The 14,429-nt window shown below is 41.7% G+C and overlaps 1 protein-coding gene across 3 annotated transcripts in view; it reads right to left on the bottom strand.

The window, feature by feature from the left end:
• ATAT1 (alpha tubulin acetyltransferase 1) overlaps window positions 1–12,602 on the bottom strand; it is a 40,514-nt gene extending 27,912 nt beyond the window's left edge. For 2 of the 3 annotated variants that reach the window (XR_011557891.1, XM_070737758.1), the window contains exons 1-6: window positions 12,002–12,346; window positions 9,065–9,125; window positions 7,387–7,478; window positions 6,569–6,629; window positions 4,876–4,989; window positions 2,113–2,214 (exon numbers count right to left, since the gene is read on the bottom strand). Coding sequence is in view for 2 of the 3 variants with exons in the window: in XM_070737758.1 (XP_070593859.1) it covers window positions 2,113–2,214; window positions 4,876–4,989; window positions 6,569–6,629; window positions 7,387–7,478; window positions 9,065–9,125; window positions 12,002–12,111 (540 nt within the window). In the remaining variant the exon portion in view is untranslated. Of the gene's footprint in view, window positions 1–2,112; window positions 2,215–4,875; window positions 4,990–6,568; window positions 6,630–7,386; window positions 7,479–9,064; window positions 9,126–12,001 lie in introns of all 3 variants that reach the window. The other variant, XM_070737757.1, reaches the window with a different exon arrangement.
• Window positions 12,603–14,429: the final 1,827 nt, after the last annotated feature.

Here is a 14,429-nt window from a genome sequence, read left to right as displayed (position 1 = left end):
CCCCCCAGCATAGCTCTGCGGCCCCCCAGGGGGGCTGCCTCACTATTTGAGAAACTCTGTGTTAGATTAAAGTATATCAATGATGGAATTCACAGACTCAATCAAGAGGCAAAAGAATGAGAAAACATCGGGTCCAGATGGATTGCCAGCAGAATTATATAAAAACTTACAAAGTACTTTAAGTATCCCAGTGTTGAACTTTTGTTAGAGGTAAAGGTACCAAACACATATGTAGAAGCAAATATTACTCTCATACCGAAAGAAGATGCAGACTTACAATTGATAATAAACTATAGACCAATATCTTTACTAAATGCTGATTATAAAATATTTGTGTCAATAATAGCAGAAAGGCTAAAAAGATTTTAAAATCAATGTATACATCCAGAACAAAATGGTTTTTTTTATCTAAGAGACAAATTAAAGACAATGCGAGAATAATTTTAAATACATTGGACCAGTGGTGGGCTCCTACGGGTACAGTCAGGTACACAGTACCGGTAGCAAAATTTTGGTCAGGTACGCAGCACCGGTAGCAAAATTTTTATTTTTTAATTTTTTTTCCCCTTCTGGGCTCTGAGTATGTTTTTCCTATCACAGTAAATGAGGTTGAATGTGTATAATTTTAGAAGAGCTGTGCGTGCGTGTGTGTACATACACTTTATATAGTAGATAATCAGGGGTGCGCCACTGCCCGGACAGGGGGGAATGCAGTGGGATAGCAAAAATGGAGTTCCACCCCAGAACACACAATTTGCACTGAAAGATGTTGAACGAAAATGCATAAGCCACGGCCACAGTGTGGCAGTAAAAATTTTGGTAGCCCATCACTGCATTGGACTATTATGAAGCGCATCCTGAGAAGCAAATGGCATTGATCTTCTTAGGTGCAAAGAAAGCGTTGATAATGTGAACTGGCAATTTATGCTAGCACATCTAAAAGAGATGGACTTTGGAGAGAGATTTATTAATATGACTAGGGTGATATATTATAAACAAACTGCAAAGGTGATGGTAAATGGATATATGACTGAGAAGGTTAGCATTAAGAAAGGAACAAGACAAGGATGTCCCTTGTCTCCACTTTTATTGGAAGTATTAAATAGGAACATTAAACAAGATATAGAGGTAAAAGGCATGGAAATAAAGAAGGAAAAGTATAAACTGTAGGCGTTTGCAGATTACTGTATTTTTCGGAGTATAAATCATACATTTTTCCTCACTAAAAGAGCTGATAATTTGGGTGCGTCTTATACTCTGAATGTAGATCCCCACCCCACCCCACTGAGCCCTAACTTGCTGCAAACGATCTTCCCAGCTCTTACCTTGCAGGCTCTTTCATTGTTTCTCTCTGCAAAGAATGTTTTCTAAGCCCTAAGTCTTTGCAGGGCTTCCCCCCCCCCCCCCCATTTTCTACTTGCTCTCAATATTTCTTTCCGACCCTAACCATGTGTTAACAATGTTCCCAGCTCTTACTGGATTGCAAGCTCTTTCATTGTTACTCTCTGCAAATAATGTTTTCCAAGCCCTAAGTCTTTGTAGATTTTTAAAATTGGTCTAACTTGCTCCAAATGTTTCTTTTCGGCCCTAACCAGGTGCATTATAACAATATTTTCAATTCTTACTGACCTGCAAGGTCTTTAATTGTTACTCTCTCCGAATAGGTTTTTTTTAAAAGCCCTCACCAGGGGATAAAGTAATGTGCTGAAGCTGACCAGACTTAAGGAGGCTGGCCAGATGAATACCTGGTGAGCAGATTATTTTCCCTATTTTCCTCCCCAAAAACTAAAATACGTCTTATTCTCCGATGCATCTTATACTCCGAAAAATACGGTATTTAGTTTTGATCTTGGAAGATACACAAGGAACAGGGCCTAATTAATAATAAAAATAGAAGAATATGTAGAAGTGTCAAGTCTGAAAATAAACAAAGAGAAAACTAAGATTTCAGTAAAAAAAATCTTACAGATAAGGAGAATTTTTTTTTGAAGAGAATGTCCCAGCTCTATGTTTTTCTGGTTTTGTTCAAAAGGATAATAAAGTACAAACACACAGATAACCAAACAATATTATTAGGTGATAGCTGGCTTTGTTTTCAAGATGATGGCTCACCTGGGGGATTGTGTCACTGAGGCTGTAGTGTTTACGTAGGAAGCACAGGAGCTTTTCTGATGGCCGGTCGATTGCCAATTGATGCGGTTCTACTCGCTCTCGCTGAGGGAATAAAACGAGAAAGAATTTCTCTGCAATTTACTTCTCAAGGGGAAAATAAGATTTAGAGACAGATATTATTTTATCTTTTTAAAATTGGACCAGGTTACATCTGATCTGAAAAGAGGGACGGGGGAAGCAACTGAGTCTTAGCTTTGCAGGCTGTTTACTTCTCAGACCAAAGGCAGTTATTTCTTGCTAACAATTTCACCTCAGAAAGAAATAATCAGACAATGGCTTTAGGTTATCCAAGATTCTTATTCTCTTTTTTTGAATTTTTTATTTACAGGCAGTCCTTGACTTAATATCACAATTGAGCCCAAAAATTTCCATTGCTAAGCAAGACAATTAAATTAGTTTTGCCCCGTTTTATGACTGTATTTGCCACAGTTGTTAAGTAAATCACTGCAGTTAAGTTAGTAACACAGTTAAGTGAATGTGGCTTTTCTGTTGACTTGGCTTATCAGCAGTTCACAAACGGTAATCACATGTCCCCAGGACACTGCAACCATCATAAATACATGCCAGTTGCCAAGCAACCAAATTCTGATCACATGACTATGGGGAATGCTGCAACAGACATAAGCCTGAAAAACTTTTTCAGTGCAACTACTGTTCCCTCAATTTTCGTGGGGGATGCGTTCCGAGACCGCCCGCGAAAGTCGAATTTCCGCGAAGTAGAGATGCGGAAGTAAATACACTATTTATGGCTATGAACAGTATCCCAAGCCTTCCCTTAACACTTTAAACCCCTAAATTACAATTTCACATTCCCTTAGCAACCATTTAGATCATTACTCACCATGTTTATTTATTAAAGTTTATTAAAAAAATATTTATTAAAGGCAGATGAAAGTTTGGAGATGACATATGACGTCATCAGGCAGGAAAAACCGTGGTACAGTGTTCCCTCGATTTCCGCGGGGGATGCGTTCCGAGACCGCCCGCGAAAGTTGAATTTCCGCAAAGTACAGATGCGGAAGTAAATACACTATTTTTGGCTATGAAAAGTATCCCAAGCCTTCCCTTAACACTTTAAACCCCTAAATTACAATTTCCCATTCCCCTAGCAACCATTTAGATTATTACTCACCATGTTTATTTATTAAAGTTTATTTTTAAAAATGCTGTTTAAAGGCAGACGAAAGTTTGGCAATTACATATGATGTCATCGGGCAGGAAAAACCGTGGTATAGGGGGGGAAATCGCAAAGTATTTTTTAATTAATATGTTTGGAAAACCGTGGTATAGACATTCCGCGAAGTTTGAACCCGCGAAAATCGAGGGAACACTGTATATGGAAAAAACCCGTGAAGTATTTTTTAATTAATATTTTTGAAAAACCGTGGTATAGACTTTTCGCGAAGTTCGAACCCGCGAAAATCGAGGGAACACTGTAACTTCAAAAATGATGCTTAGTCAAGGACTACTTGTATTAAAATGTATAATGTCCAGGTACGAGAAACTCTTTATTAACCTTCCTAAAATTAATTTCCCTCCCAAATAAAAGTAAAAAAAATATATTATAGTAACCATTATTTAGAGAATAGGGAAAATACATCTTGATTAAAAGAGCTATGCTACAAAACAATTTTTTATTCAAAATAGAGCCCCTGTGCTGCACAAAGCTTTCGTCAGTCCCATCCATGCCCTTCAATTTGGCTAGTTGAATAATTCATTTCTTATTAAAGTGTTTCTTCCAATTTTGGGGCTTCCAGATACATTAGAATTTCAGTTCCCCAAATTTACAGCCATCACATAAATTATGTATTTCTTGCAGATGTGGAAGGCAGCAAGCTAAGGAATATGCTACTGGAAGCCTGTTAATTCTCGTTTGATACAAGCTTTAGAATTTCAGAAATCTTTCAAATCTGTAGTGGCTTGCCAGTGCAGCTGGCCGCAGATTCAGACAGTGAGGAACTGGGGAGGAACTTGGGCCAGTCCTGGAGTCTGGGGAAGGCTCTGCTGAGTGCTCTCTGTTGGAGGTAGAGATGGGGCTAGGGCCATCCGACAGTTATCAGCTACCTTCTGAGTTGGAGATGTGGGGCAGAAGAACAGCTGGAGCCTGTTCCCAATTTGTGTGCATGTCAGGATGTCAGATGTCAGGAAAAGGGAACAATTAAGGAATAGAGGTTGACTCAGGAATAAAGGCACAGTGGCCTCTGAATGGTCCCTCCCATAAATAGGAGTAAAAGGGGAGTGGTTCTTTGCAGGAGACAATTAGTTCATTTTTGCTTATCTGAGTCCCTGCCTCACAGAGACTCCTTGCCAAGTATTTCATTGTACAGTGTTGCACCTGGAAGCTATCAGTCTGGCAACTATCCAAGGACTGATAAGGTCTGTTGTTGCAATTCACTCTTGAAAGGCTTATTTCCAGGACTTTTCTGTATATGAATGCTAGGAATTCACATTAGCCAAATAAAAAGGAGGGTTTTTTCGGGACGAGGACTCTGTTTCACAATTTTGTGAAGTCTAGGTCAGAACAAAAAAGTTCTTGGATTATGACAACTCTCTATGCCCATGCCTCGGTTCGGTAGGCTTAAGTTGCTAAGGGGAAGGTTTTGCCTTTTCTATGAAGCAAGTGGTAATGATGAAATACAGTGGCTTAATCCAAGTCAGAACATTATTTCTTGGATTACGCAACTCCGAAAAAGAAGGCTGCACCTGCAGCATGTACTGGAAGAGCTCCTTGCCATAGCCGTGCCGCTGAAGAGACTCGTGAATGTAGAAATCCAGCACACACAGTGGTTCCATTTCATTGTGAGCCCCATGACGGTCCTGAAAAAAACCAAAACAGACAGGCTCAGATCTCTCCGAACCAGGCATTCTGCTGCAGGCTACCTTTTCCTGCAATTTTTTCAAAAGAACAGTTTGAATCCATCTTTGGACTCTCTGCTCAAAGCAATAATTTACATGCTGGTTAGCATTAAAAGAGCATTAGGCCTGGTGAGCTGCCATTTTATTCTGCTTCAACTCACCAGTTGCTTACAGTTTCCCAGAGTCACTGGCTCTGCCCTCACAAAGTCATTTTAAAGCTTTTTCTTGGGGATATTCTTAATAATTTTTGGCAGTTGGGGCATTACTAAATTTACCCTTTCTAAAAACATAGATAATAATACCACAAACAGAGGTATAATAAAACCAAAGGCAATAGTGCTCTATTTCCAAATCCTGAAATAAAGCAGCTTAATTTTTATGCTAAGAATCCATAGCAGCTAGTATGTGAGCAGAATACAGTGCAAAAAAAAAAATCTGAAACACCCCGAGGATACAAATTGTGGAAGCCTTGTTCAAAAGCAACAGTACCATTCATGAGTGCCCCTCAAGAAATTATTCATTTTGCACAAATAGAAGATTGTTAAGCAGTGTGTGTGTGTATGTGTGTGGGAGGGGTGTTTATTTTGCGAACAAGAAAGCAGGCACCTTCTGTGCCTCAAGTTTAGCACACAAACTGTGCCTCAAGTCAGAACACATACAATAACTGCAACCATGTTTTTACAACCTCTCCATAGCAAATTAGGCTAAATAGCAAAACTGAAAATGTGTTGAATCAGAATCAGTACAAGAATGACTACCTACTTACTGTATGGTTCATTTTTTTAAAAAAAAAAAGCATTTCAGCTGTCCTTTGCCGATTTCAAATAAGCACTACAGTATTCATCAAGATGCATCATTTGATTTTCTTATTGTTGGGATTCGTTTGAGCATAACAGGAAGCAATGGCTCAATGAATGAAGCTTTGTCCCTGAGTCCCTAAACCATCTTCCTTTCTCTACTTTTCAAGAGGCCATTCAGCATGTTTGTAAAAATAGGGTAATGGTGATTAACTCAGAGTCCATAATGGAAGTTTTCGATCTCTCCCCGCCCCCTTCATTTGTAAGAAAGGGGACAATTCCAAAATCACAATCTTGTTGATGTGGATAACAAATAGTGCATCAAAACCAACTATTTAACTTTGTCAGACTTCTTTTCAACTTTCACCAAGCTTTAAAAAAGATTATTACGAGTGCCAGGGAACCAGATACCTTGCAGTAGAAAATTTATACTTTGAGAATATGACTCAAATAACCTAGTTTGGAAATATACCAGTATAATTTAAAGCAGGGGTCCTCAAACTTGGCAACTTTAATACTTGTGGACTTCAACTACCAGAATTCTGGGAGTTGAAATCCACAAGTGTTAAAGGTGCTAAGTTTGAAAACTTCTGATTTAAAGCTTCTTTCATTATAGGGATGGAAGAGATCTTGGCCTAACTTCCTGATTAGAACTTGCACCGATCTTTTTTGGTGATCCAGCACCTTTTTCCACTAGTGGCAAAAATTCCACGTATCAAGGGTGATTTTTCTGGTTTACTTACCAATACAAAGAGTTTTTTGTAACCAACTTTGAGGAAGCCAATTATAATCCCTTTGCCAGCCCTGAAATCAGTAAAAGAAGAAAGCTTAATTTCATTTATTTATCAAGCTTACAAAAAGTGAGGTTTTAAAAATAGATTAAAAGTGGTAAACATTCAGCAAATATTTAGAATAAAATAGAAGAGAAGAGAATTAGATTTAGAATTAGAAAATAGATTTAGAATTAGATTTAGAAAAAAGGAAGAACTATACTGCAAGAGGCACTAACATAAAAAGCCCCACTACAGTTGAACAAAGGTTTTTGGAGAAGGTGCAATGCAACTCTGTAGCATCTATACTCTTTACAATATCAAGCTTCACTCTAGTGATGACAAAAAACATTCAAGAGAGTAGGATTACATATGTAGTAGAGACTCCCTTCTCAAAGGCAACCTTTGGCTGCAATGCAATTCTGATGTGCCAGAGTTTCTTGCAGTACCCTGCACCCTCAAAACGATAAACGAATTCATGTGAATTTAAGCTACATATCAGGGAGGATTCTACCCAATGTGAGCTTCTACGAGCAAAATGAGCCGAAGCAGGAGTGAGTTTTGAAAATGTTTCCATTTTGTTTTCATAAACCTGAGCAGATTTTCTCAAAACAACAACAACAACCCTGTTTCACTACTCAAAGTTGCTTAGGAATTCCCCCGACCCACAATTTGAAAAGCTTGGCCCTGTGCATTTATCTGGAAATCAATCCTTCCGAATTAAAGCAAGTGTTACTTCCAAACAGGCAGGCTGTACATAGAATCCAAATTCTCTTTGATATTAGACGCACATTTTTGCTTCGCTGTCTTTCAGGATGTAGAGCACATGGTGGTTGGTTTGCATCCTTGAGGCACTGGTGATTGGAGTTGGCAGATTCTGGGCCTGAAATTAATGAGATTTGAGTTTCACCAAAATGATGGCAGAAGGTAGGGTGGAAGAGAAGATGCAATTATGTGATGGGCACCTTAACTAATGCTTAGAGCAGGGTGTCAAACACAAGGCCTGCAGGCCTGATCCAGGCCAGTATGTGGTCTGATTTGGCCTGCAGGGCCATTCTGGAAAATGTAAGGGGCCGGCCCACGTCGCTTTGGCCTAGTCTACCCAATGCAAAGAGGAAACATACCAGGAGTTTGGGGAGTGGTGTCAATCGGGCCATGCCCTCCCAGTTGGCCACACCCACCCAGTTGGCCATGCCCGCTTGGGTCAACCACAACCCTGGTGGGGCCCTCAATGAAACTGAGTTGACATCCCTGGCTTAGAGAGAAAAATAAAACAACCACTGTCCATTGTTTGAATTGGTTTGAATGATTACTATGTATGCTATTAATTGTCTTAGTTTTAATGATGATTTTAGAAATTAGTTTTTTTTCCTTGACTTCTTTTTATTATTGTTGTTAATTGTAATTTTTATACTGCTGTAAGCCGCCCTGAGTCCTTTGGGATTGGGCGGCATAGAAGTCAAATTAAACAAATAAATATACCCTTCGCTTCCCATAATCTATATCTCTTTTAGCCTGCATATTCTGGGACTGTACACCTATCAGAGCACTCTGAACCAAAAGGAATGCAGGTAATCCTTAACTTACAGCCCTTTCATTTAATGCCCGTTCAAAGCTACAATGGCACTGAAAAAGGTGTTTTACAAACCGTCTCACTTAGCAAAATAAATTTTGGGCTTAATTGTGGCCGTAAGTCAAGGGTGGGTTCCAGATTCTTCTATAGCCGGTTCGTTCAAGGATGCATCGCACACGCATGCCCAGTACTAAAAAACAAAACAAAAAACCCTGCAGCGCACACGCAGAAGCAAAAAAACAAGATGGTGACACCTACACATAAAAGGATGGCATAAAAGTCAAATAAATAAACAAACAAACAAATAATACACTAATGCCAAAAGAACCAGCTAGAGGGTGTGGCAGGCCTGGGTTGCTGTCTGTTCGAGAGACCCAGGCCTCAAACTTACTAACAGTTATTTAGAACCAGTAGGAACCCACCTCTGACTATCTGTAAGTGAAACTAGGCTGAAACTGCCTTAACCAAAGATTAAGGAAGCATGTAAGTAGAGAAGATAAAAACCCAGAAATTCTCTAAGGGAGGTACATGAAAAGAAGGAAAGCCATTATGAAAACAGGAAAAAAATGCCACCTCAACTGGAAAAATGGAAGTTGGGCTTAAGCACATGGAAAAAAATGCAAACTTTGGGAAATAAAAAGAAATCCTGGGTCTTGCCTATTTAAGTTCTTTTTGGATCCATATGTGGTAGCTTCCTACTTCAAAAGGATGTGTATGTTAAGTGTCTCTTAAGGTTTGGACCAGATGAGCAGAATCACATCTGGCAAGGCAATGTTTAACTGGTTTTTATACTCTAGCTCAATCAGTGAGCTTATTTAGAAAATTTATCCCAATAATTATTGCTATCTCTATTTCCTCAAAAAGTATAACTGGTTATTTAACAAACTTTAACTTACCTTGGCAGAGGCTTTGCCCATCTCATCTATGATTTTCATGAGTTGCTGCTGCATATCAGCTCTGGTAAAACAAACATGAAACAACAATTAGAAAGGCAAAAATAAAACAAGAACAAAATACTTGTCCACATTTTTTTTTTAAAAAAATGGATAATTTGATGCATCCGATACCAGCCAACCCAGGACAGACAATCATTTAAATATGAGCCAGCAGTTTGCAGCAACTCCCCAAAACAGTTCTAGGCTGCATTAACAGAGGGATAGAATAAGATCACGTAAAGTGTTAATACCACTTTATAAGGTCTTGGTAAGGCCGCCATGATGCAAAAAGGATGTTGAGACTCTAGAAAATGTGCAGAGAAGAGCAACAAAGATGATTAGGGGACTAGAGGCTAAAACATATGAAGAACAATTGCAAGAACTGGGCATGACTAGTTTAATGAAAAGAAGGACCAGGGGAGACATGATAGCATTGATCCAATATCTCAGGGCTTGCCACAAAGAAGGAATCAACCTATTCTCCGAAGCACCTGAGGGTAGAACAAGAAGCAAGGAACAAGGAGAGAAGCAAGAACTAAGGAGAAATTTCCTGACAGAACAACTAATCAATGGAACAGTTTGCCTCCAGAAGTTGTGAATGCTCCAACATTGGAAGTTTTTAAGATGTTGGATAAGCATCTCTCTGAAGTAGTGCAGGGTTTCTTGCCTACGCAGGGGGTTGGACTAGAAGACCTCTAAGTCCCTTCCAACTCTTATTGTTATTGTTTGAGTTTTGAACGGTTTACATTGAGTTTGAATCTATTGTGTCCTCGTGTATTGTTGCGGTTGAAGCTGAAGTAGTCATTGATAAGTAGGACATTGTGATGATTTTATGAACTACATTTAGATCATAATGGAGGCAACGTAGTCCTAAGCTATCTAAGCCCAAAATTTCAAGCCTGGTAGAATAAGGTATTCTGCTGCGTGCAGATGAGTGGTGAACTCTTCTTGTGAAATATTTCTGGACTCTCTCAATTGTATTATTGTCTGAAATGCAGTGGTGCATTCTAGACAGGTGAGCTGTATTGGAGTATTGGTCTAAAAATGTTTTTGTATGCTCTGGTTAGCACTGTAATATTGCCAGAGAAGCAGCTACGCCAAGATTAGATTAACAACTCTTTAGTGCCTTTTTGGCAATGTTGTTAACAGTTTAAACCTTTAGTCAGTTTGACACCTTTGCTCTTACCACAGATCTCTCTCTCTCTCTCTCTGTGTGTCTGTGTGTGTGTGTGGGGGGTAGAAAGTACATAAGATTAGACTAACAACTCTTTAGTGCCTTTTTGGCAGTGTAAACGTTTAGCCAGTTTGACATCTTTGCTTTTACCAGATTGTGTGTGTGTAAAAACTAGGCAAGATTAGATTAGCAACTCTTAGTGCCTTTTTGGCAATGTTGTTACAGTGTAAACAGAGTCCTCAGAGAGGGGCAGCATACATACATACATACATACCGTGTTTCCCCGAAAGTAAGACAGTGTCTTACTTTCTTTTTACCCCCAAAAGCCCCACTACGTCTTACTTTCGGGGTATGTCTTACATTGGAAAAAAATTGAAAGGGTCCTTTCAGCGGCGCAGCAGCGAGGAGCCGAAGATTGGGGTTTCCCCTTTGCGTGGGCGGCAGGGAAGACCCAGGGAAGATTCCTTCGGCCGCCCAGCAGCTGATCTGCTTGGCAGCGCGGCAGCAGCCCTGGCGGCGGTTCCCTCGGCAGCGCGGTGGCAGGGAGAGGCTTGCGGCCACCGAGCAGGTGGGAGAGCTCGGCGGCAAGGCACAAAGGATTTCCCTCGGTGCACGCGTGGAGCCGCAGACGGCAGGACTCGGTTGCTGGGACGAGCGCCTTTGCTGCAAGCCGCCGCCCACTCGGCTCGCTTCGGACCAGCGCCGTCCTTCACTTTGCCAAGCCGGGGAAGAGGCGGTGGCGCCGCGGCGAGGCGAAGGCGAGGGGCGCGCGGGGAGCTTGGAAGCGACGTCATCGGGCTCCCCCCCCCGGCAATACCCCCGTGTTTCCCCGAAAGTAAGACATATGTCTTACTTTCGGGGTACGGCTTATATTAGCCGACCCCCCTGAAACCCTCGATATGTCTTACAATCGGGTGTGTCTTACTATCAGGGTACATACATACAAGCTAATGAGGCCAGAACAAGGCCGAAATAGATCTATCCTCGTCTGCCTTAATTTTCAAATTGAGCAAAAACTTGTTTTACACACACACACACACACACACACTCATATAGTCACACTCACACATATACACACTGCTCAAAAAAATAAAGGGAACACTTAAACAACACAATATAACTCCAAATAAATCAAACTTCTGTGAAATCAAACTGTCTACTTAGGAACAAACACTGATTGACAATCAACTTCAAATGTTATTGTGCACATTCAACTTTGTACAGAACAAAGCATTCAATGAGAATATTTCATTCATTCAGATCTTGGTTGTGTTCTTTGAGTTTTCCCCTTTATTTTTTGAGTTTGAGGTCTTTGGTCTTACCATAGATTGCGGTGTGTGTGTGTCTGCGTGTGTAGAAAATCAGGGGCGCGGACGGACCCATAATTTTTTATGTTACAGCCCACGAACCTCCTGAACAACCCGCCCCCCAACTGTCCTTCATTGGCCTTCTTCTGTTTCGTGAGGGGCGGCCTGCGGACCACACACACACACACACTGCCCAACAGCGGTCGCCTCCCCCCCCCCCCCCGCCTCCGAAGCTCGAGCTCTTTGTGCGGCCCCGCCCCGCTCGAGACGGCCGGGGGGGAGGAGGCTGGCCCGGAGGAAGGCGTAACTCGCGCGCCGGCGAGACGGGAAGCCAGGGCACGCATTCTCCTTGACTCCCCGGGGAACAATGCCTAGGAATGGCCAGGCGTTCTCGGAAGCTTACACTGCCGCCTTTACCTGTGGGTGGCGGCGAGCCCGGCTCCCTTCCTGCCCGACGGCTGCAAGTGCTGATCCACCGTCGCGATCCGCTCGCCGAAGAGCAAGTCCACGTCGAAAGGGAACTCCATACTTGCGGCATCCGGGTCCCCTTCCTTCCTTTCTCCTTCTCCTCCCTTCTTAGGCCGCGGACTTCCGCCTGGCAACGCAAAAAGCCCCGAGTCCGTCTCGGAGCGACGTGCCGCGCTCGGCTCCGCCTTTAGCAACCGGGGCCGCCAAACTCGCCTATAGCAACCGGGCTCTCGGCTCCGGCTGGTCGCGCCTCCCCATCCTCAGCCTCGCGGGACGGGAGCGCGCGCGCCGTGTGAGAATAGTGCCGTGCTTGGGGGGGGAACGGCGGCTTCGGAGGCGGTTGGCGGGGTTGGATGTGGGTGGAACCCCCCCGGGGACCTTCGGAACGGCCGTTGGCTTGGATTGTTAAAAAAATCCGTGGCGAGTTCCGAAGGAAGCCGGGAGTGGAATTTGGAAGAGGTTGGAAGGCGGCAGTGATGGATGTGTGTGTGTGGCTATGTGTGTTTGTGAGGGAGGCTGAGGCGGCTCCGCTTCTCTACCATTGAGCGATGGAAGAATATTGACAGCAGCACCATCTTTTGTGCCGCCCGTTGTTCTAACCTTTTAAAAATACATGTAATAAAGTCTTATTGAATCTCCTTTGTTTCCGCGGTTTTTATTATCTCACCGTTCCAGACTGCGGGCAACCACGCCCACAAACGGGTGTCGATGTTCCGTTGAAAAGTTCTATTTTTTTTCTTTTTGCTTCTAACCCGCTTTTGTTATTATTATAAATAACTTAAGGGAGAGTTATTTATGAAAAATAACACTCCCTTGAGTTACGTATTTGTAAAAAAAACCCCACCTCACAGGGTTGTGGGGGGAAAAGGAGTATTAGATAATTCCTTGAATTATTTTATCAAGGGAGAGTTATTTGTAAAAAAAAAACCAAACACCTCACAGAGTTGTGGGGGGGGAAAGGGAGTATTAGATAATTCCTTGAGATGTTTTATCTCAAGGGAGTTATTTTTTACAAATAACTCTCCCTTGAGTTACAACTCTCTTGAGTGAAAATAACTCCCTTGAGTGAAAATCAAGGAGTAATCTAATACTCCTTCCTCTTTTCCCCACAACAACCCTGTGAGGTGGGTTGGGCTGAGAGGAAGAGCCACTTGATCCAAATACTTCAGCTGAGTGCCTTGGGAGATTCTGAGTCACCCAGAGCTGAAGAAAGCTTATTTATTTGTCAAACATGTATAGTAGCAGTTTGTATAAACATAAGTAAAAAGTAACGGTAAAAGGACAATAGAACAGGGATGGTAGGCGTAGTGGTGCGCTTATGCACGCCCCTTACAGACCTCTTAGAAATGGGGAGAGGTGGTCTGTAGACAATTTAAGGTTAAATTTTTGGGGGTTTGGGGAAGAAACCACAAGAGTCAGGTGGTGCATTCCAAGCATTGGCCACTCTGTTGCTGAAGTCGTATTTCCTGCAGTCGAGTTTGGAGCTGTTGGATAAGAAATGTTTGAAGCTTCTTGGATGAGAAATGTCTTCAAAGAAAAAAAAAAGCCGAAAGTCCAGTTGCCTCTTGAAAAAGCATGTTTGGGACAACTCATCAGCTGTTTTCCTGTCTAAGAAAACTCATTTAAGATTAGAGCACTGGTGATTTCTTGCCTTAACCCCTGCAACCAAAGTAGCTCTAATACTTACATACTTCCCCAATTGAGGTTGGTTGCAAAGTAGAGAGCCAGATTATGGATTCATGACAAGCTGCTTTGCTCCACTTACACCAACTGATCTGTCTCCCTTAAAAGACTCAGTTGTGCTTTCCTTTCACAGGTATCTAAAATTGCAGGATGACCAAAGCCAGAAATGTGTATTGAGAAATTGCAGAGGTCAGATAATCACTGAGGAAGTCAGTTCTCAGCATGAAAGAATGTTTAAAGTGCCATCAATTTAAATAAATATGCAAGCTTACATTGTTTCTTGCTCTGCCTTTATTAAAGAATCTCCACCTGTTTTATGAGAACATCCTGTTCTCTACTGACTTTTTAAAGGAATAAATTCCTGAAAGCATTCTCATATTTCCACTGCTGAGTATGAGTTAAACTGTTTCTCAGCATAGGAATGCTGTTACAGTATGGTATAAGAAAAATGTATACACTGATCATCCTAGGTTTGTCCTTAATATAATTAAAACAGTTTTCTTAAAATTGAAATATCCTGTGGAAGAATTCGTCAAAATTAATGCATTGTTACTTTTGTATCTTTGATTCAGTCTTGATTCCTAACAATTCCGTTCTCTTGGCAACGTTTTTATCAAAAGCTTGTTGTTTTTCCTAGGGCTGAGAGAGATTGGCCCAAAGTCTCAGTTGGGTTTGCGCTAAGACAGACAGGAGT

Source organism: Erythrolamprus reginae, chromosome 2 (genome assembly GCF_031021105.1).
Source record: "Erythrolamprus reginae isolate rEryReg1 chromosome 2, rEryReg1.hap1, whole genome shotgun sequence".
NCBI classification, from domain to species: domain Eukaryota; kingdom Metazoa; phylum Chordata; class Lepidosauria; order Squamata; family Dipsadidae; genus Erythrolamprus; species Erythrolamprus reginae.
This window is presented reverse-complemented; position numbering and strand designations above follow the sequence as displayed.